This window comes from Pseudonaja textilis, chromosome 3 (assembly GCF_049901715.1).
Source record: "Pseudonaja textilis isolate UNSWEBS1 chromosome 3, rPseTex1.2, whole genome shotgun sequence".
NCBI lineage: Eukaryota > Metazoa > Chordata > Lepidosauria > Squamata > Elapidae > Pseudonaja > Pseudonaja textilis.
In genome coordinates, this window is record NC_141992.1 from 176,369,543 (window position 1) to 176,390,966 (window position 21,424).

Here is a 21,424-nt window from a genome sequence, read left to right on the forward strand (position 1 = left end):
CATCTTTGAGCTGTCATAAGTAACAGGGGGAGGAGGGGGGGACATGGCTATAGGAAGCGAGCTGGAGGTGTTACAAAACAGAACTGTATAAGTTGGTGGGGGGGAAGGATCTTGCTTAGGCTTCTATCCTATGCGATGCGCAGCTGCAACTCTTTATCAAAATATGTCAAGGTCAATGGATAGAGGCCTCCTCACCACTTGGAGATGTCCACATGATGCTATACACAACTTTTAACTGGATGAGCCAATTGAACTATTGGGGGTGGGAACGTTGCCATCACTTTGTAGATGTGATTTACGCGCTCATTTTCTCAGATTCAGAATTCTTTTGTTGCTACCACTTGACTTCCAGTAAAAGATATCTTTTCTCTAATTAATGGAGTCTAAGTATTTCTTTCTTGGATTCTGAATGGAGCATCACCTGACAGTGTGGGTCAGAACAGGAGCACTGAAACAGATGACAGAGTTTAATGTGATTTAATATATACAAGGGAAAATATAGTTTATAATTTGCCAAACTTAAATCTGTACATCTCCTTAATGCTCATCCACCCAAGCCTATTCCCCTCATTTTTGCTTGTGCTGTCTGTCTCCCAGCTTCTTTTTCTCTCCTTATCTTAATGGCTGATAATGGAATGCCTGTGAGTTCTCCTTGCTGTCTTACTGCCAAATAAAGCCTTTAACTCACACAATTCCACTGTCCAGTATCTAAACCTCCTTGAACACAACATAGCCTGCTCTCCATATGTTCATAAGCTACTCCAGGATTTTCTTCCTGGTCTTTCTTCTCGTCTCAAGGCCAGAATCTCTGGACTTGCAGGCCCCACTTCATGTTTACCAGGTGACGTCCTCTCCAGTCCTCTCCTCTCCTGCAGCATCTGCGATATAAACCCCTCCCCTTTCTGTTTTTCCTGCCTCTTCTTATATTCCTTATCCTGGATCTATATGTGCCACTCTCCAGGCACCTTCCAACATTTCTCCCTTTTTACCTATAGGCTTGTGGCGTGCTGACTCATCTGCCTTCCTAAAAAAAAATTACCTTGGCTCAGACTCAACCACATTCCTTGGTAAGGCACCTCAACCTGCCACACTGCTAACTTACAAATTTGTAAGTCAAGATAAAGAGGAGTAAAGCTAATTATTTTTCATGATATAACTTAAGTATATACGTACCAATTTCAAGAACATCAGGAATCATTTTTGAGTCCTGAATCTCACTGATAGGAAACCAGGGGAAATATGGAATGAAATCAAACAAGCTAAAGATGAATGTAGATGTCAAACTGCCAAAAACAGGGGAGAAGTTGAAGCCAAGAAAGACAAAGATCTCAGGAAGGAACTTAGCAAAGAATTTCCGAGGGCTATTAGAAGAGATGAGGAGCAGTATTCTAGCAACATCCATCAAGACACTGAAGATGTAAACTGATGTGGAAAAAAACAAAGAAAATCTTCCAAAATTATCTAAAGTCAGAAGAGGGTTTTAATTTCAGATTGATTTGCTAAAGGATGGCCAATGAACAGAAACAACAATGAGATTAAACAAAAATGGAAAGAGTATATTGAAAATTGTATAACAGAGATGTTGACATCCTTACCTTAGAATATATTTCTTATTTATAAAATTCTCTAGTACTAGAAGATAAAGTTACATCAGAACACTAATCATTAGACAATTTCAGGAATTGATGGAATATCTATAGAAATATGCAGTGATAGAAGAAGGATCAGTAAGGTCCTAAGGTTTTTTGCTGTCGTTTTTTTATGACTGCAAATCTGAACGACACGGTCACCAATGATTGGAAGACTTTGGTCTACATACCGAAACCAACTAAAGGAGACTAAACAGAGTGGGCAAAATAGTTAAGCATAATTTAATGACTTACAGTACCTGGAAAGAGAAATGTCAGGTGTTCAAGCTGGGATATAAAAAGGCTGTATCAGCACTGCAGTAGTGCTGATGCACATGGATAACCAAGAGTACAAAAAAATCCTAAACGAACCCTAAGTGTGTGCTTTGCTTATTATGAAAATGTTGACTATTTCAACTCCATCAAGCTGTTGAATGTCATTAGGAAAATGGAAATTCCAGAATATCTCAAGGTCCCCATGAGTGACCCACATGCAGGACAAAAAGCCACAGTCCAGACAGAATAGACTGGCTCCAGGTTGGCAAAGGAATACAGGTAAGTTTTCAACTTACAACACTTCATTTAGTGACTGTTCAAAGTTGCAAGAGCACTGAAAAAAGTGACATGATTTTATTTCACACACGACCTCTGCTGCATCCCCGAGGTCATGTGATCAAAATTCAAATGCTTGGCAACTGATCATATTTATGGTGGCTGCAATGTCCCAGGGTTCATACTTATGACCGTTGCAGTGTCTTGGTTTTCTCTGTGACGTTTACAGAAGCAAAGACTGAACTCTGAAGAGACTAGAAAGAGTATTGATACTTTTGAATTTAGGTGTTGGAGAAAACTTTTGAGGATATTATGGATAGCTAATTACTGTACAAATCCAAAGTTCTCTTTGACATATAAATGACTCATAAACTCAAATGGTCAAACATTTGGCTCTTTTGAGAAATGTATAATGCTGGTAAAGGTGAAAGGAAAAAGAATAAGAAGACAAACAGAAGCATGGTGGATGGACTCAATTACAATGGCAACTATTTGAACACTTGACGTTTCAGGCTGAGAACAGATCATGCTGGAGAAAGTATCTACCAGTATGTGATCACTAAAATTTGATACCAAATTGATGGCATCTAACCAATATAGAAACAGATACTGTACATTAAAGCTGTACTAAGAATCTGGAAATATTTTACTAAATCTATTCTTCATAGAAAAAAACACAGTTTTTTAGGAGAAGACAGGAAATGGCAGGGAAAACTACCCCGTAATAATAATCCTGTCCTAGTTAAAAAAAATTAAGAAAAAGTAAAGCACAGATATATATTCTGTATCATTTATGTCATGCCAGGATGCTGTTGTCATTTTGTGATTTGTTTCTTGTAGATGGTGTCCTATATTTTTCAGCTTAATGTTCTTTTCATGTTTTTTAATTCGACGCTCAATGTCTTATGTCCAGTTCGCCCAATGCAACTGTTCCCACACTGGCATTTTATTTTGCAAATTGCCTTTGTTCTTGGTTTTGATAGTTTATCCTTATTAAACATTGTTTTATCTTGTTCACCATTTCTTGTTTTATCATGTTCACCATTTTAAAACTTTTTTTTTCAAAAGTATTTCTTCAGGAATACCAATTCTGTTTTTGCAAATTTGAAACAGAGCTGCACATGCAATATCAGTAAAAATTACAGATTCTTATATAATCTTCAAAAAAAGAGAAAGATCAAGCATGAAGCATTACAAATGACTAGAATATTTGCTTAAATATATGATAAATATATTCAATGATTTTGCAGAAGGATATTCCCAAAACTAACCTTCTGGCCACTCCATAAGCACACATACTCCCAAACTTCCTGCAGACTGCTCCTGAGGTAGTCAAGCATCACCTGGTCCAGTACTGCTCTTGGAGAGAAGCCACTGTCATGCATACCAATGTGGTATCAATAATTATATCTGCAATGTGCGGTGGCCTAAAACTTCACAGACACAGTGCTAGATTCCTACTCATATTGGCCTGAGCCCACAGCATTTGACAGTATTTGGCATCCAAACAAAATACTGGGCCAGACCTGAGCATTAAGCATATCATACAAAACATACTGTATTAAGTGTAGTTTGGGATACACGTTCTCATATTTATGTTAAGTTTTACAACATATTTGAAAAGTTCTACAAAAACATGTCCTAATTTGCAGTATCCTTTGTTGTTTTAGAAAAGGAGATTCTTAAGATTCATGGATATGAAGGGTATGCAATAGTTTAGGACTTATTTTAAATGTATGGAACTTTGGTTCCTGTTAGGAATGTAAGTCACCTAACAGTTGGGTTGGAAAATATATAAACCAGGATAGACATTTTAATACTGTCTCTTTAAGGGAATGCTAAAATGGTAATTGGGTGTGGTTCCTCAAATGGCCATTAAGATGGAGCCAGAAACCTGGGTTGTTCTGTTCTGTTGTTGCTGAGAGTGTTGCCGTTCCTGCATTTCTCTATTGACTGTTGCTAATCATAGTTATTCTTGGATTTGATGTGAGTCTTTTACTGAACTGTTTTTGATACTGGACTTTGTTATTTGGATTATCCCTGGACTGAAAACTGATTGCCGTGAATGACTTGGTCTGCTTGTTGGACTTTGCTTAACCGTTTACTGGCAGTAAAAACCTACATTTTACTATACAGTGTAGCTGTGTGTGTGTGTTATTCAATATTACTCTCACTACATCTTCCTGTGTGCACTCATTCTCCTAACGGGGAACTACCTCAACAGTTCCTTATTAACATTTCTGAAGTTTCTTCTCAGAAATTCAGGTAAGTTTTCAAATGAAGTTAAAATAGACAGGCTTCAAGACTTTTATTATAGGAAATATGCTGAGCATGGCATTTCTCCTACTCCGGCAAAAGATGACTATAATGAAGGCCTTTCATCAGAAGAATATTTTTCAGACTTTATTGTCAATCCTGTTCTTTTACAATCCTGTTCTTTACTGCATGCCTATAGACATGCAGACATTTGGAAGCATATTGCTCATTCAATGGCTTTTGGGAGGGGGGGACCACAAATTTCAATTGTCAAGGCTTCACAAAATCAATGGGAGAAAATGTATTATATTCTTATACTGCCAGCATTATATTCTCAGGGAGTTGGATGAGGGCTACAAAAATTCCACATGTCTAATACTCCTCTATGTTTGTGCCAGTTGGGAACACAGCCAGGACTGCTTTAGCAGAGGTAATAAGTTATGAAGCTACTGTCATAATATGTAGCCTCATTCACAGGTTGTGCAATCAGCTCTTATAATGTTATACATTCTATTTGTATTAAGAAGAAGGTAAACAAAGCTGCAGAAGTTGCATGATTAAGAATTTTAACAATATTTTTCTCCTACATCATTGCAGCAGAAATATAACATAAAATAGCCAGAATGAATACAAAAAATAATCTCATATATTTTTAAAGTTCCCTACAATACATGGTATATTCATATCATGAAAGGATTTCACACTTCCTGCCAAAGAAATTCCACATATCCAGAGAAATGTTTGTCTTTCTTTTCATTCTAAATAGTACAAACATCTCTTGCCTTCTCATTCCCACATATTGTAAAGCAGGGGTGTCAAACTCAACTCAAATGGATCCGGTCTGCAGGGCTACCCTGGAAACAGTGAAAGACCAGCCCGCAGTGCCTCTGCCAGTGAAAATGGAGCTTGGGAGGGCCATGCACAGCCCTCCCAAGCTCTCTTTTTGCTGGCAGAAGGTTGCAGGAGGACGTTGCAGCCAAAAACAGAGCTTGTGAGCCCATTTTCACTGGCAGAGTGCTCGGGACAATACCAGCACCCCTGACAAGAGTGACATTACCTGGCCAGGCCCACCGTGGTCCCCTAAGATCAAACATAACCCTGATGAGGCCCTCAATGAAATCAAGTTTGATACCCCTGTTCTAAAACATTTATAATGAATCTAAAACATTGCGTAGTCCTAGAGATGTTTTGTATATATTTGTCTTACAACATACGTTTTCTATCACAATACATGATTCTATTCTTATTAGCTATTTTGTAATATACTTTCTAAGTAAATGATTCTAAATCAGTCAAAGGCAATCATGAAATTATCCTTTCTAAGTACAGCTATTTCCTGAATTTCAAAACTTTGTGAATTGTGTCCAGGGAGTAGATAATGGATCAAGAAAGGATTGTGATACTGAGCAAATAAGAGCCCTTGAAACATTCTAAATAATTACTTTCCATCTATCAAAGCCAGCTTGCCCATTCCCAATGCTAGAATGCAAAATTTTCAGTTAAGATGGCAGACAATTAGCAAGTTTTCTCAACGTGCACATAAACAAGTCTCATTTCAATATAGTCTTACATAAATGTCTAAACAGAAAAAATGATATCCATGATTTCTGAATGGCCATGTAACAGAGACCATTTTTACCTTAGCATTTCATACAGGACACAGCTCAAGTCAGAGCTGGCTGAAAGTTTATGACCTGAAGTAAAGGATAAGATAAGTACCCTTTGATATACAGAAATAACTAGACTGGGAACTTAAATTCAATTACTGAAAATATTGGCATGTAGGATCTCAAAATGTTCATCTGAAAATGCGAGATAAGTGGGATAAACTGGAGGAGAAAAATGGTCCACAGCCAAAAGAAGCAAGTGTTTTATACATGAAGGAATTAAGAGCAGATCCGTTCCAGGCTAAGAAGGGGAGTAGCAAACTTGGCTGATTCAGGAAAATAGCAAATTATGTTAGCAGAGAACTATTCCTCCCAAAGGAGAATAGGGAGAAAGAAAAATAATGCATGCTACACAAGAGATCAGTTGACCCACGACTGCTATTTTGAAAGGACAACTCTGATATTTTTTTTTTTTAGTGTAGAAGAATAGCTATTACTTAAAAAAAAAAACATGATTTCCTATCCAATTTCCCTTTGGCCACCAGGGTCCAAAATAATTGTTCCATTTATGTGGAAGGAAAGAATCCATGTGACTTTCAAGACACTTGCATTATCCAATACATTTGTATATAATTACAAAAAGTATTCTTCAAACCTTTCTGGTTTTAGGAATGGCAGCAAAACTTATCGAGTTCTACAGTCTTCCCTTGTCTTGCCTTTTCTAATTTACCATGAGAAAAGAGAAAGGAAAAAGAAAAGAAAAAAGAAAAGGAGTATCATGCTTAAAAGTCCATACATACAGTATCTTTATGCATTTAACGAATGTTCATAGTCAATGTAAACTTACTGGCACTGTCAAAAAGACACAAGGGTAAAAAAATCTGGAGGTAACATTTATATTGGCTCTCTTACTTTCCCATGGGAATCTCAATAATGAAAACTAACTCACATCTGGAAACAACCTTGGATTTAAGCAATGTTAAAAATGGACCATGCAAGCTAAAAATATATACTTTTTTAGGTCTATTTCTCAAGAAGGGAGCTACTCTTCATTTAAAATACACATTCTTAATTATTGCTTTGTAAAACATAAATCATAGTTTAACTCTGTTTTCATTCAGAGCCCTGAACATAAAGACAAATTTAAAAGTAATCCAGAATTTTTGTTTTAAAATTGCAAATTATGTACCATGAAGTTTTGCTCTACAGCTATGTCACAAACTATAACAGATGTGTTTTACCTCTGTTTAAATATTTAGTCAGCAAACTAAAGGGCTAAAAAGAGAAGGCCAGAGTGATTTAATTCTTAAATCAGGGTGGTCTATTGGTAACTTTTGGTACCATTGGTGTTGCTGTGGGAACAAAAATGAAACCAGGTGCCATCAAATTCAAGTTAAAGGTTTTGTGCTTTTTTAAACAATCGTAAACTAAGTTTCCATAAACTCTTTAAATGATACTACTACAAAAATTGACTATTTTATAACAAGAAAGGAATTATAAGTTATCCATAGACCATCAAATTCTACCTGCAACAAATTTAAATTGATTGGCACCTATTCTTTATAAATAAGACTGTTATAAATATACATCATATTCACCATAATATATATTGGTATTATGCTTTTTTGACTAAGCTAAGAAAAGAAATTGCATAAAGGTTTTACCAGATTTAAATTTAATGTTACATTTTAAACTATCTTCTAGTCTAAAAAAGTTTTTGTTTCAGCAGTCAATTGCTGCAATGGACTTGTAAAAAGAAGAGTAAGATAAAAGCTTAATATTGTCCAGACTGTAAGATTTTATCCTACTTTGTGATTAAAACTTTGAAAATAATCTTAGCCCTCCACAAAAACCTGCATTTTAAAGTATAATGCACTACAAATATGGATGCTTGCTGACCAAATTTCTACTTATGATTTTATCAGAGCAGTTTTTTGTTAGAAATGTTTAAAAAACACTGATGTAATGTATGTAGGATATAATTTATATGTAATGTAAATCTGTTAATGACTGCTAATATTTGTTTATATAGACAATAATCACAGAAGTTATTGTCACATGCCCATTAATAGACATATTATAATAGTCAACTGAATGTATAGAAAATACCCATCAAATCTGGAATTAATTAAAGAATAATAATTCAATTAAAATTGTTGCATATTCTTTAGATGTATACATATTGTGCCATCAAATCAGTCAACTCCTAGCAACTATACGGACTTTGTGCAATTTTCTTGACAACATTTTCAGAAGTAGTTTATCACTGGATTCTTCCTGGGGCCAAGAGGGAGTAACTGGGCCCAAAGCACCCAAACAACCTAAAATATTATTCCCTTTGCCTCTTAGCTTGCATTAGTAACCAAAATAAAAAACAGCTCAGTCCAAAAATGAGAACAGAAAGAACTAAGGGCTGCCTCCCAAATATATAGAATGTACCTTGTAGATTAAAAACTAAAGTCAAGTTTATGACAACATGAAGACATCCAAGAGGTTTTCTTGGCAATAATATAGAGGAGGATTAGCACTAAGATTTTTTTATTTATTTCTGATCTAATTCCAGAGCCCTGGAATCTCTGGATGGCATTTCCTCCAAGAACTATTAGGTCTGTCTCTGCTTAGCTTTTTTGTTAACAACCAACCTAAGCTTTACTATAATTTAAAGAATGCCATTACACAATACTACGTTCCAACCAATGGAGGTAATATGACTTTTGTCTGAACTGAATTTATAACACAAGAGAGAGAGGCTCTATCTGCTAAAAGAAAAGGCAAGTAAAATGCATTTCAGTTTCAAGGGACAAATAAAATACCACACACTTTGGTTTAGAACCCCAGCATAAGCAGGTTTTCTGCAACAGGAGCAAAAAGTACGAATTTAGAATATACAGTTCTAGTATCCCAAACCATACCTTAGAAATGACCATATGAAACATATACTGTGATACATCAATATAGATATATTATTTAGGATTAGATATGTAGTCGCCTGAACCACAAAATGGACAGGAAAATAAATTTGACAAATAAAAATATATAACTAGCAGGAGCTTCAGAATGATAAAATTGTGGAATAAGGAATTCATTAGGACCTTTAAGATAATCATGTTCAATTCAAGACTCCCACATCCCAAATAGATGGCCTTTCAGCTTCTGTTAAAATACCTCCTATGAAAGAGATTTAGTCCACTCCTGTTGGAATGCTGTTACCATTAATTTTCCCTGTACCTAACCAAAACATATTTCCTATTAAGTTCATTGTTTATTGTCCTATATTCTGGAACAGTTCTAAACAACCGGTCTTGTCTGCAAATTTGATATTCATATTTTCTAATCTCATAAGTAAGATGACAGAACACATCCAAGAAGACCTGAAGCATTTGACTCAACATTTATATCCAGCTTAACATTGATTTTTGCTGAGTACTGTTATTCACCCATATAATGGTAGCACAGTCCAACTCTCTTTTTCTCATCATTTCTATTAGGCTATCAGGGGAAACTTTGTCGGTTGCTTTATTGAAGTCAAGGTACAAATTGTTTACTACCTCCCTGTGGTCAGCTCAATTTTGAACTTTTGCAGTTCATACTGTAAAATAATTTTTTCTTACACTTTGTCCCATCTAGAGATTTTAGTCTGTCACATCCTAAATATGCATGCAACCTTAAACTATTCAATGTACTTTTATTTCTAACTTTTCTCTTAGAAAAAGCAAGCTGGCTTATTACCACACAATAATAATTCACATTAAGCAAGATTTATTGAGCAAATTAACCACAAAGATTGTTGCATCAAATATATCTTCAACAAAGCTTAAAAATGTCAGGTTTCAATCCAAAGTATACAACAATACACAAGGAGACTTCTATTGACATCAGAGAATGAATAAGCTCTTAACTATTGCTAGGGTGTCTTTGAAATTAATAGCCCCAGCTTAAACATCTTCCTATTAAACATCCTAAAAAAAAATGAAGAGAACCATGAAACTGTTCTTTTTTTCAGATTATCACTTGTAAGTATTTGAAATATGTAACAAAAATATACAGCATTACATGAAATTTACCAACATTATACTTCCTTTACAGTTATTTTAGTTAAGGTTTCAAGTTAACTTGCTGGCGTGTAATTATGAAATTATTGTTCTGATCCTCTGCTTACTTTGAAAGTGATTAATCAAAGTCAGAGAAAGCCAACCATCAAGTCGAGTATGTTTCAAATTTCCTATTCAAGGATAAAACTAAAAAGATGAGCTAATTTTGTTTTAATTAAATCCTCATTTAGAAGTTTGAAATAAATGTTTTCTATTTAGGTTTCAATTAGACTTGAGTTGTAGTCCAGATTTCATATATTCTTTCCTTCTGCTACTCTATTACACATTCCCAATTATGTTTTCCTAGTTATATACACAGCTACATAAAAGATTTCAAATATTTTTGTTTAGTAACAATACACATTTTAACTCCACAATAGGGCTATTTTCCAGAATTTCAGAAATCTGGGCCAAGGCTCAGGTTTGTAAACTCAGTGAAAAATTCCTGCCTCGTCAATTATATTTCTTTTCAGACTGGCATGCATTTTCCCATTTAGAACAGGAAAGAGGAAGAATGACAAAGCCTCAGCCAATCTGGAAAGTGACTGTGCTCTGGGCAAAATCAGTTTCAAACACCAACAACTTTAGCAAAGAAGAAAAAAAATCCCTTTCTCACCACTCAAGCTTCTCTATAACATCACATGAAAAGACAGGGGTGTCTTTATTCCTTCATTAGAACAAAGTATGGAATTTGCCAAACTCAGTGTTTCTCCAGTGTATTTGATTGGAGTCAGGTTCCCATGCTCCAAAGACATATGTGAAGGATGCTTCTTTTTTTAAAAAAAAAATTCCTGTCTAAATCTAGGAAAGGACTCTAGGTGAAAGTACACTCCGAATGTTAAATGCAGTTTATACAGATTTGTGCAAAAAAGACATGTTATAATATTTTCTTTTTTTATAAAGAATTTTTATTTTTAAAAACAAACAACATACACATACAAAACATAAAAACATAAAACCATTTTATATACATACAGTGTGTCAGTTGGTTGCAAATCTTTTGTGCTATCCTTTTGTAGCCATTTACTCACAGTTTATATCAGTTTTCACATTGTCGAACTAACATGTGCGTATATATTTATCAGTTATTAATCATTCATGACTAAACTATTTATTCCATCATTTTATACGAGATGTTCCCAAGTTTTATCTTAAAATTTATGTTATACTATCAACCAGTGGCTAAATATGTCAATATTATGTTTTATATCAATCTATTAGATTTCTATCACAAAATTATCTAGTCTATTATATTACCATGCCTTTTTATCCAACCATTGATAAAACAAATCCCGTATCATATAAAATTGCTTATCTTCTTGTTGTCTAATTTCAAATATCAATTTACTCATTTCAGCACAGTCCATAATTTTCTTAATAACTTTCTCCTGCATAGGTATTTTATTGTTTTTCCAATTCTTAGCAAATACAATCCTAGCCGCTGTTAATACATTTACAATCAAATATTTCAACTCTTTGTTATATATTTCCGGTATTATCCCCAATAAAAAAATCTCTAGTTTAAAGTCTATATTGTTGTTTTAGCATTTTTTCCAACCATGTGTGAATTTTAGTCCAATATTTCTTTACGTCCAAGCATGTCCACCACATATGGTAATATGAACCAGGTATCTGATGACATTTCCAACATTTATCCAATTTGTTCTTAAACATTCTCAGAGTTAAGTTCACCCTTTTCATTCAATATCTCACCATATCTAACTGTTTGTTCCTTTTTATATATTATTGGATAAGAAAAAGCTTCAATGGTAGATATCCATAATGGAATTTTTAAATAGTATTGTCTTTTTATCTTCTCCCAGTTCAAAAACAATGCCTCTCGAATATAATGTCTTCTAAAGTGCTCCGGTGTTTTAGTTCCCTTATACCAAAGGAAGGCATGCCATCCCAACAGCAAGTCATGTCCTTCTAAGGTCAATAGTCTATTGTTTTTTTGTGTTATCCATTCCTTTACCCACATCAAATTTGTTGCTTGGTAATACAACTCCCAGTTAGGCAAGGCAAACCCTCCTCTTATTCTTGCATCTTGTAACAATTTCAGTTTTATTCTTGCTTTTTTGCCCTGCCAAATATATTTCAACACGATTCTATTTAAGTCTTCAAAAAACTCTTTCCCTAATCGGATTGGAATTGTCTGGAATAAATATAAAATTCTAGGCAATACATTCATCTTAATTGTAGATATTCTCCCAATCAATGATAATTGTAAGTTTCCCCATTTTGTCAAATCTGTCGCAGTCTGCTGTTTAAGATAATTATCCTCCTTCAGTGTGTTACATCTTGATGTAATGTATATCCCTAAATACTTGACCTTGTTTGTGACCTGAATTTTTAGAAATTCTTCGAACTCTTTCTTTCGTCTTACTAGCATATTCTTTATTAGTATCTTCATTTTATCTTTATTTATTTTCAAACCTGCTACTTTTCCATATTCTTCTATTTTTTCTATTAATTTAGGTGCTGTTTCCAATGGGTCCTCTAATATAAATACCAGGTCATCTGCAAAGGCTTGCAATTTATACTCTTCCTTTTGGATTTTCATTCCTTTTATTTCTTTATCTTCTCTAATATTCCTATTCAACACTTCCAATGTTAACACAAACAGCAGGAGCGACAGTGGACAACTTTGCCTTGTCCCTTTTTTTATATCTATAGATTCTGTTAGTTTTCCATTTACCATAACTTTTGCAGTTTGTTCGTGGTATATCGTTTCAATGGCTTGAATGAATTTTTTACCAAAGCCCATTTGTTCCAGTTGCAATAACATAAATTGCCAACTCACGTTGTCGAAGGCTTTTTGTGCATCTAAAAACATCAAAGCCATTTGCTTTTCAGGGTGTGCCTCATAATATTCTAAAGTATCCAGAATAATTCTCACATTATCTTTGATTTGTCTCTTTGGCAGAAATCCATTTTGATCAATATGGATAAAGCTATTTAGGTATCTTTTTAGTCTTTCTGCCAAGATTGAAGCAAAGATTTTATAGTCTGAATTTAATAAGGATATAGGTCTGTAATTTTTTACTTGCTGCAGGTCTGTATCCTCCTTCAGTATAAGTGTAATGTATGCTTCAGTTCATGTTTTGGTTTTTTTTTTTAACATAACTTCATTCATAACTTCTAATAGGTGAAGATTCAGTATTTCCTGAAAAGTCTTGTAAAATTCCACTGGTAAGCCATCTGGACCTGGTGCTTTTCCAGCATTCTGTTTTTTTAAAGCTTCTGTTAATTCCATCATTGTTATATTCCCTTCTAGCATTGTTTCAATATCTTTAGGTATCTAAGGTAAATTCGCTTTCTGTAAATATTGCTTAACTTTTTCTTCTTGAATATTCTCTTGAGAATACAATTTCCCATAGTAAACTTGTATAAAAAAATTTTCTCATTTCCATAGCATGTATGTCCATCTTCATTTATTAGTTGGCTAATCCTTCTTGATTCTCTCTCTTTTCTCAATGTGTAGGCTAGCCATTTGCCTGGTTTATTTGCATCTTCGAAGTAATTTTTTTGAGCTAGTTCTTCTTTTTCCATTAGTCCCATTTTATGTTTAATTATATCCATTTTATTTTTAATGTCTTTTTTTTTGCAGGGACTTCTTTAAATCTTTTTCCAATTTTTTATAATCATCCTCTAATATTTTGAAAGCCTTTTTCTGTTTTATATTCCTTTTTCTTGTATAGTCTTATTATCAAGCCTCTTGTGTAGGCCTTCATCGTGTCCCAGAGGTTCTGTAAAGATGTATCCTCTTTTCCAAGTAACTGTCATTGGGTTATGATCTGCCCAGGTGCTTGTTTCTATTTCGATCTCTCGTATATTAGCCAGTAGTTCTGCTGACATCCATATCATGTCTATTCTAGACCATGAAACATGTCTCTCCATATTTCTCTCTCTCCAAGCATCTTTTAAGTTAAATTCTTCTATTATTCGAAAGAAGGATTTTGGTAATATCTTTCTAGCTTTCTTTGTTGATTTCTGTGTTTGTAATCCAACCGATCTTTAACTATTCCATTAAAATCTTCCATCATACAAATATTAACATAGTCCAATTCAATTATTTTCATATGCAATTTCCTGTAAAATTTTTCTTGATTATCATTCAGGGCATAAATTGCAATTAAAAGTGTTTTAACATTGTCCATGATTTCCACCATCAAAATCCTTCCATCGTCATCTGTATAAATTAATTCTGCCAAAATTGTATCTTTAATATATAAAACCACACTTCTTTTTTTAGATTGTGCCAGCAATGTAAATAATTTCCCTATTTTTTTTTTTGTTTAAGTATATATTCAAGTTGTTTTTTAATATGTACTTCTGGTAAGCAAATTATATTTTGATTTCTCTAATTTGTGAAATACTTTCCTTCTCTTAGTAGCCAAATTAAGTCCATTTATGTTAATCGTACTCAATTTTCTTTCATCCATGTTAAGCATTATGAGGGGGTTTTATTGTTCTAGTAGGTCTTAATTCTCGTTGTTCTCTGGGTACATCACCTACTGTTCGTTCTTCTTTCTCTTTTTCAATTACTGCTATGCACTCCTCTTGGAATTCAATTAGTGACGCTTCCTTTCCAGCTTCTTCTTCCTTTCCTCTAAAATATTCCAAATAGAATAGCTCAGCTTTTTCAACTGTGTCAATTCTGTGTCTTTGTTCCTGCCAGGTGAACAAGAGGCCTTCTGGCATCAGCCATGTGTAATTTACTCTTCTTTTAAGTAACTCTTTAGTCAAAAATAAATCTCATCTCTCTTACTCATCTTGGTACCTGTTTCAGCATAATTTCTTTATCTTTGTACTTTAAGGTTTTCTCTCTTGCCACCTGTAGTATCTATGTCTTAATCTTTTTAGTGAATCTAATATGAACTTCTCTTGGTAGTCTGTTTCTCATTGCATATCTTGTATATATACGGAACACTTCATCCATCCCATATTTATTGAATTTTGTGATTTAGACCTCACAAGGTGATCAATTTTTTTAAATTTATACTGTTGATCATGCTCCTCTGTTTTGAATTGACTGAAAAGTGGAATATATGTCCCTTTTTCAAGAAACATTAACTCCAAGCATGCTTTGCAGTAGCCTCTTCAAAAGCAATTAACTTCTCTAGAGGAATCAAGGGAGGATCAATCGAGGAGTTATAATGTGAGTAAACAGTCTGCAGTGGCAGCTTCATAGGAAAATACAATTTTAGGTGCAATGGTCTCTGCAGAACAAAGGTAAGAATTTTTCTTATGTTTTAATTACCAATCATATTATATATTACTCAGCATTATCTTGGGAATTTGGAAGAATATCCAGTTGCCAAATATTACTCCAGGCATAAAAAAAGGACGGGGGAAAACTACAGCCAAAAGTGTTCAAAGATAACATTGTTTTTCCTGTGCTTTTTATTAGGATACCAGTTTCCAATGGAATAACCCGATCTAGGATAAAGCTATAAGGCAATATAAACAACATCAATAACTCTGGAGAAAGGCAGCTGCTTGTAAGATACACTGGAAAGAAACTAGTGATCACAAGCAGATTAGTCCATGGTGGCAGTGACACAAGCTAAGCAGGAGGTATGGATAATCTGGGTAAGTGCCATGGAAAAATAAATATCATGATTGGACTTCAGGCAAATGGAAACATTTCAAATTGGCTTCCTACAGTATTCTGTGGAACATATGATGTCCACATGTCCATTACCAACAACTTCGGCACAGAACACAATAAAGGCAAATGCTGGATATATTTTCAAGATATTGCGTTACAAGCCACTCTCAAGACAAAAAAGCATAAATTAGGGGAGGGGGCAAATTTGCAATGCTAGCTTACTTATACAAAAAGCTGGCAATCTTTTCTTGGAGCACCACCAGGATTGAAGCCTTTTTGGAAAGCTTATGTGGGTGTAATTTAAAGGATAAAGGAAGGAACATTAAAGTTATCCCAACTGGGCTTCAGAGGCCTCCCATCTATTTTTTGCTATCCTAAATACTTGCAGGTTGATACAGATTCTATATCCCTTATTTCTTGGTATAGAAAATGTATGAATGTTTTACATCCAGACATAATGCATATATGAAATTCATTCATCAAAGTATACTTTGCCATTTTGGGTTTTCCAGAATTATCCATGCAGGAACTGAATGTATGGAATGCTTTTGTGTGTATATGTACACATAAATACAAACACATGCACACATATACATATGCTTAAGAGCATTTTGAAATACAATGTGTTTTTACTATCAAATTTGTCCATAAACATGACCACTGAAACGTTAAAGGTATGCAGGCATTAACCTTAATATCAGAAGATGTCTTACAGTCAGAAAAACGAAGGGTCAAATAAATGATTCCCTGTCCAAATTTAGACCTCCATAATATTTCTCTTCAAACACTTTTCTCCCAATATAAATGCAAAGGTAAGTAACATTGTTCGAGCAGAAAAATGCCTGGGGAAAAGAAAGTGCAAGTGGAAAGAATTTCAGCTTTCATTATTCATGCAAATGTTGTTCAAGACACAAATATCCAGTCCAGTCTTAGTTTAAAGATGTTAAACATATTCCATATTTAGGCAGCTGTCATTACATCTCCCTGAGTCCTGAAGTTTGTTTTAATTTAGAACATGGCACCATAATCTCCAACAAACTAGTGCAGCAGTTAAGGTTTTGGAATAGCATAAAGAGGACCCAAGTTTGTGAGTTACCCTCAGCCACAGTAGTTCACAAGGTGACTTTGGGTCAATCACCGCTTTACATACTAATAACATTTGTATCATGGTGGGATTCAAAAGTTCCCACCACCGGTTCTGTGGGCGTGGCTTGGTGGGCATGGGTGCAGGGATGGGATCGCGCAACTCGTGCGACTCATGCAATTGTGCACGTGCATGTGCCAAATGTGTGCTTTGTGCGCATGTTAAAACAGTAAAAACTAAGCTACTGCGCCTCTCAGCTGTTTAGCACAGCAATCTGCTCTGCCACGCCAAACAGCTGAGAGGTTAGAAAGGACCTAGGAGCAGGGGTGGGGATGGGGGGCAACTGCAGAGACTCGGAGGGACTCGGAGCGAACCTGTTATCTGCCAGCTGATCTTCAGCGCTACCAGTATGGAACTGGGCCGAACTGGTAGAATACCACCACTGATTTGTATACTGTAATTCCCATCACAAAGAGAAAAATAAAGGAGGGTGCTTACAATGTATACCTACTTTGAGCTATAGAAGGGAAAGTAGAATATAAATGTAAATTAATCTTTAAAATGTATTACAGATCAAAATTTGCAGAAATATGAAGAAGCTTTACAACTGGTTTACAGCATTCTGGTTGTCACCTTCTTTCCAGCCATGAGAATGTGTTCATTTTATATAAAGAACTGATATATATTCCCATAACCATAGCCCTATAGTTCTTTTAATAGTGTCTTTAAATCCGAAATCCTTTCCTTACCTTTGCACAAATTTTAGCACAACTCCTTGAGTAGCTAGTGTGTGGTTAGAAAGAGGAAGCTATGCTTGTTTGCATGGAATCTGCTATTTCCGCCACTGCCAAAACACTTGTTTAAAAAGTCATGTAATATCTCTATTAGACTGTAAATGCAATTGACAAGGAAATGGCCTACTGACAAAGCATTACCTTTGTGGCAGCGCCAACCAGCCTACAGCAAAATAGCATACAGAATAACTTCAGCATGCATTCCCAAGTAACAAAACAGTGTTTTACATAAATACCACAGAATCTAAGCAAGATCCAGAAAAAGCAATGAAAGTTTGCCCAAGCTTTCATGCTTGCCTGTATCAATTGAATGTCTTAACTAAAACAAAATAGAAAAGCATCTACATATGTCCAGGAATCTTATGAAGTTGGATCATATAACACTGGGAAAACTATCACAACTGAAATCTGTGTATTTCTTCTTAACCACTGTAACAACTCACTAATAAAAATTAAGAAGAACTATGGGGTATCAAATATACAAAAGAATATTAACTGCATACAAGCCCTTAAAGACCAGAACACAAATTATTAACAAGAACATGTGTTCTGTGTAAAACAGAATTGTTTTTTTAATGGTTTTGTCCTTTAATACATTTGATTACAAGGATTAAAAAGCTTCACAACCTGTCAGTTTGAAAAAGTGACCCTTTAGTTAAAAGTAGTTATTTCATACTAAAAGAAATGTTTTTAATATAATTCTTTTCATTTAGTGCCTTTTATAAGCAACTGTTAAAATTATAAGCAATTATGCTAAAATTATTCCAGATATTCTCAAGAAAATATTTTATTTAAGTTATAAACCACCCCTCTCACAAACAAGGCAACTCTGCGCAGCTTACAAACAGTAAAAAGATAAATATAGAAATGATTAATTACAATTGTTATACTATATAAAATGTTTTTATTAAATGGAAGTGTTGTTTAACCATTACAGACAATATCCAGCATTACTGTAAATGTCTCTGTTTCTAATATGTCTTATTATTAGTTCAGACATTGCACTAAGCAAATAATCTATGATTTACAAATCACAGCTGCTGAATTCATACAATATAGTCTGTTCCTACTATTGCAATCAAGCATTTTCCTTACTGGTAGGACACAAGAACAGAAACTAAATGTTAGAAATAATATATTTAACAGCCCAAGCAAAGATTTAAAGCTTTTTTCCAATGCTAAAACAGTGTTTTAATTTTGAAGGGTTTTTCCCCATATACCAGAAAGGAAACCATGTTCGCCCAGGAAGTACTTTAAAAATATGATGAGAGTTATACAAGTGGTTTTGGAGGAAAAAATGGCCCAATAGAAAAATCGAAGTCTTGGGTTTAGAATTAAAAAATATATAAAGTTCTTTTCTCTCTCTCTCTTTCTCTCATTATGCTGTTACCCACTGTTTCAACATCCTTGATGACATCTAAAGGACACACATCTATAATGACATCTAAAGGTGAATTGAGAAAGTAGGTACAGTTTAATATTTGAGACTACTGACAATTAGTTTCCTTTCTAATTATGAATCAAATAATACTGCCTATCAGCTTAAGAAAAAAGAACTTGCCAATATCACATAAAATGACACCTCCATTCCTAACCTTTGAAGAAAAAAACACAATTATTTATCAGCTATGATATTTTAAAACTGTGCTGAATGGATAAAATTACTATCCTTTATAGTTAGCTGTACTTGTACCAAAGTGACAACTCCTAAATGCCAAAATTAGCTAACACATAAGCAAATGTCAAAAGGGAATCTTAACAATAAATGGCATTTTGAAAAATAGTTGCATGCTTAAACTGTATTACAAAATTTAAAGCAGCAATTATTTTTCCTAAACCCTGTTTGAAAATATTCTTTTATTTAAATATCACAAGCATAGCATAAAATACTTCAAGACCCTCTGTCACTGTAACAATTGCACAAAATGCAGCTTAGCCAAGTACTGTTTCTACGTTTCAATGAAAACAGCCTACAAACCAATTATACAAAAACTCACAATGTCTGTTTCTTACCCTCATTGGATGAATATCAGCATACGGTGGCTTTCCTTCAGCCATTTCTATTGAAGTAATACCAAGGGACCAGATGTCTGCCACACAGTTATAACCAATTTCTTGTATTACTTCTGGAGCCATCCAAAATGGAGTACCTATGACAGTATTGCGTTTTGCCATTGTATCCTGTAAAACAATTTTTAACTTAACACTAAATGTGCAGCTTTTGGGAGGGATGATAACTCAACAGGCTCACCTGCATGGAAAGACAATCACATCAGCCACTCTGTAATCATGAAGCAGCCCCAAACTACTGAACCTACTACTTATCAGCAACAACCATCAGTCAAAAGTTTTTCTTTATTCGTTTATCACTCAAATGTTGAAATCAATTTGTTCAATAGAGTCCTACACTAAACTGTTTACATTGTGATCATTAGCAATAGCACTTAGGTTTACATACCACTCCATAATGCTTTACAGCATTCTCTAAGCCATTTACAATGTCAACATATTGCCCCCAACAATCTGGGTCCTTATTTTAATGATTCTGAAGAATGGAAGGCTGAGTCAATCTTGAGTTGGTCAGGATCGAATTTCTGGCTGTGGGCAGAGTTAACCTGCAATACTGCATTCTAACCACAGCGCCATCACAGCTCGTCTAATATTATCTTTTAGAGCATTATAAAATATATATAGTAAGTTGCATCTTTATCCCAAATCTACACAGGAAATCACTGTTTGGACAAAACATTGAAAAATGCTCCTAAAACAACTAATGCAGCAATTGTACCTAACCTTGGTCTTCAAATCCTTCTACATTACAGAAAAAGACTTGAGACAATGAACCTAAACCTTTAGAATTATCCTGATTAATGCTGCAATTAAAAAACTCACTGGACAAAACTGCCTCTTCTAGTATACACCACATAGGAACCGTAAATAATCCCATAAAACTGATGTCAAACTGATTTTAATTGGAAAAACTTCTTACACAACAACCTCACTATTTAAAACATATTATCTTTCAAAAGCCTCTCATATCTTTATTACTGAAAAATAGCAAATACAGTATTTATCTGTTGAGTGTACTAACATATAAAATATACTTTTATTTTTACACTTACAGTTAACTGTCCAGCCACTCCAAAATCAGCTAACTTGGCATGCCCTTCAGTATTCAAGAGAATGTTCCCAGCCTTTATATCTCTATGTATTTTTCTCATGAAATGCAAATATTCAAGTCCTTTAAGGGTAGATTTAAGAATGGTTGCAATTTCATCTTCTGTAAGCTGTAAAAAAAAGTACCAAAATTTCTCTTTGGTATACTCACATTCCAAATGATTGCATATTTATACAAACACAGTGAATCAAACTACAACATAAAATTACTCATGTGGCATACAAATACTGTACAAAATATTTTAAAATTGTAGAAAGCAAGGCTTTATCAAGGACCCATTCATGCCACGTGGATTCTTTGAGTCTACATAAAATTGTGAATCAGTCAACAAGTTCAGGAAGGAGAAAGAGGTATTAACAACGAACACTGAGACTAAAACCTAAACAAATACCCAAGTAAGAAATGCCTAAGAGATGGTAAGAATTTGTCTGGGTTTTGAATTGCATTCAGTTTTCTGTATATTCTCAATGAAATTTAATAAGTTTAGGGTAAAAACTCTTCAGATACTATAATTTTGGAATTTAGAGCTATACCAACACAGGAAACATAAATTTCAATATGATAGATTTGATTGCAAGACCCTTTGCAATTACAGCTCCATTTCATAGATATGCAGCTAT

At 34.3% G+C, this 21,424-nt stretch overlaps 1 protein-coding gene across 4 annotated transcripts in view; it reads right to left on the reverse strand.

The window, feature by feature from the left end:
* STK3 (serine/threonine kinase 3) overlaps window positions 1-21,424 on the reverse strand; it is a 72,457-nt gene that overhangs the window by 34,567 nt on the left and 16,466 nt on the right. For all 4 annotated transcript variants that reach the window (XM_087931539.1, XM_087931540.1, XM_087931537.1 and 1 more), the window contains exons 5-6: window positions 20,749-20,913; window positions 19,640-19,807 (exon numbers count right to left, since the gene is read on the reverse strand). In XM_087931539.1, the coding sequence (XP_087787665.1) occupies window positions 19,640-19,807; window positions 20,749-20,913 (333 nt within the window). The remainder of the gene's footprint in view (window positions 1-19,639; window positions 19,808-20,748; window positions 20,914-21,424) is intronic.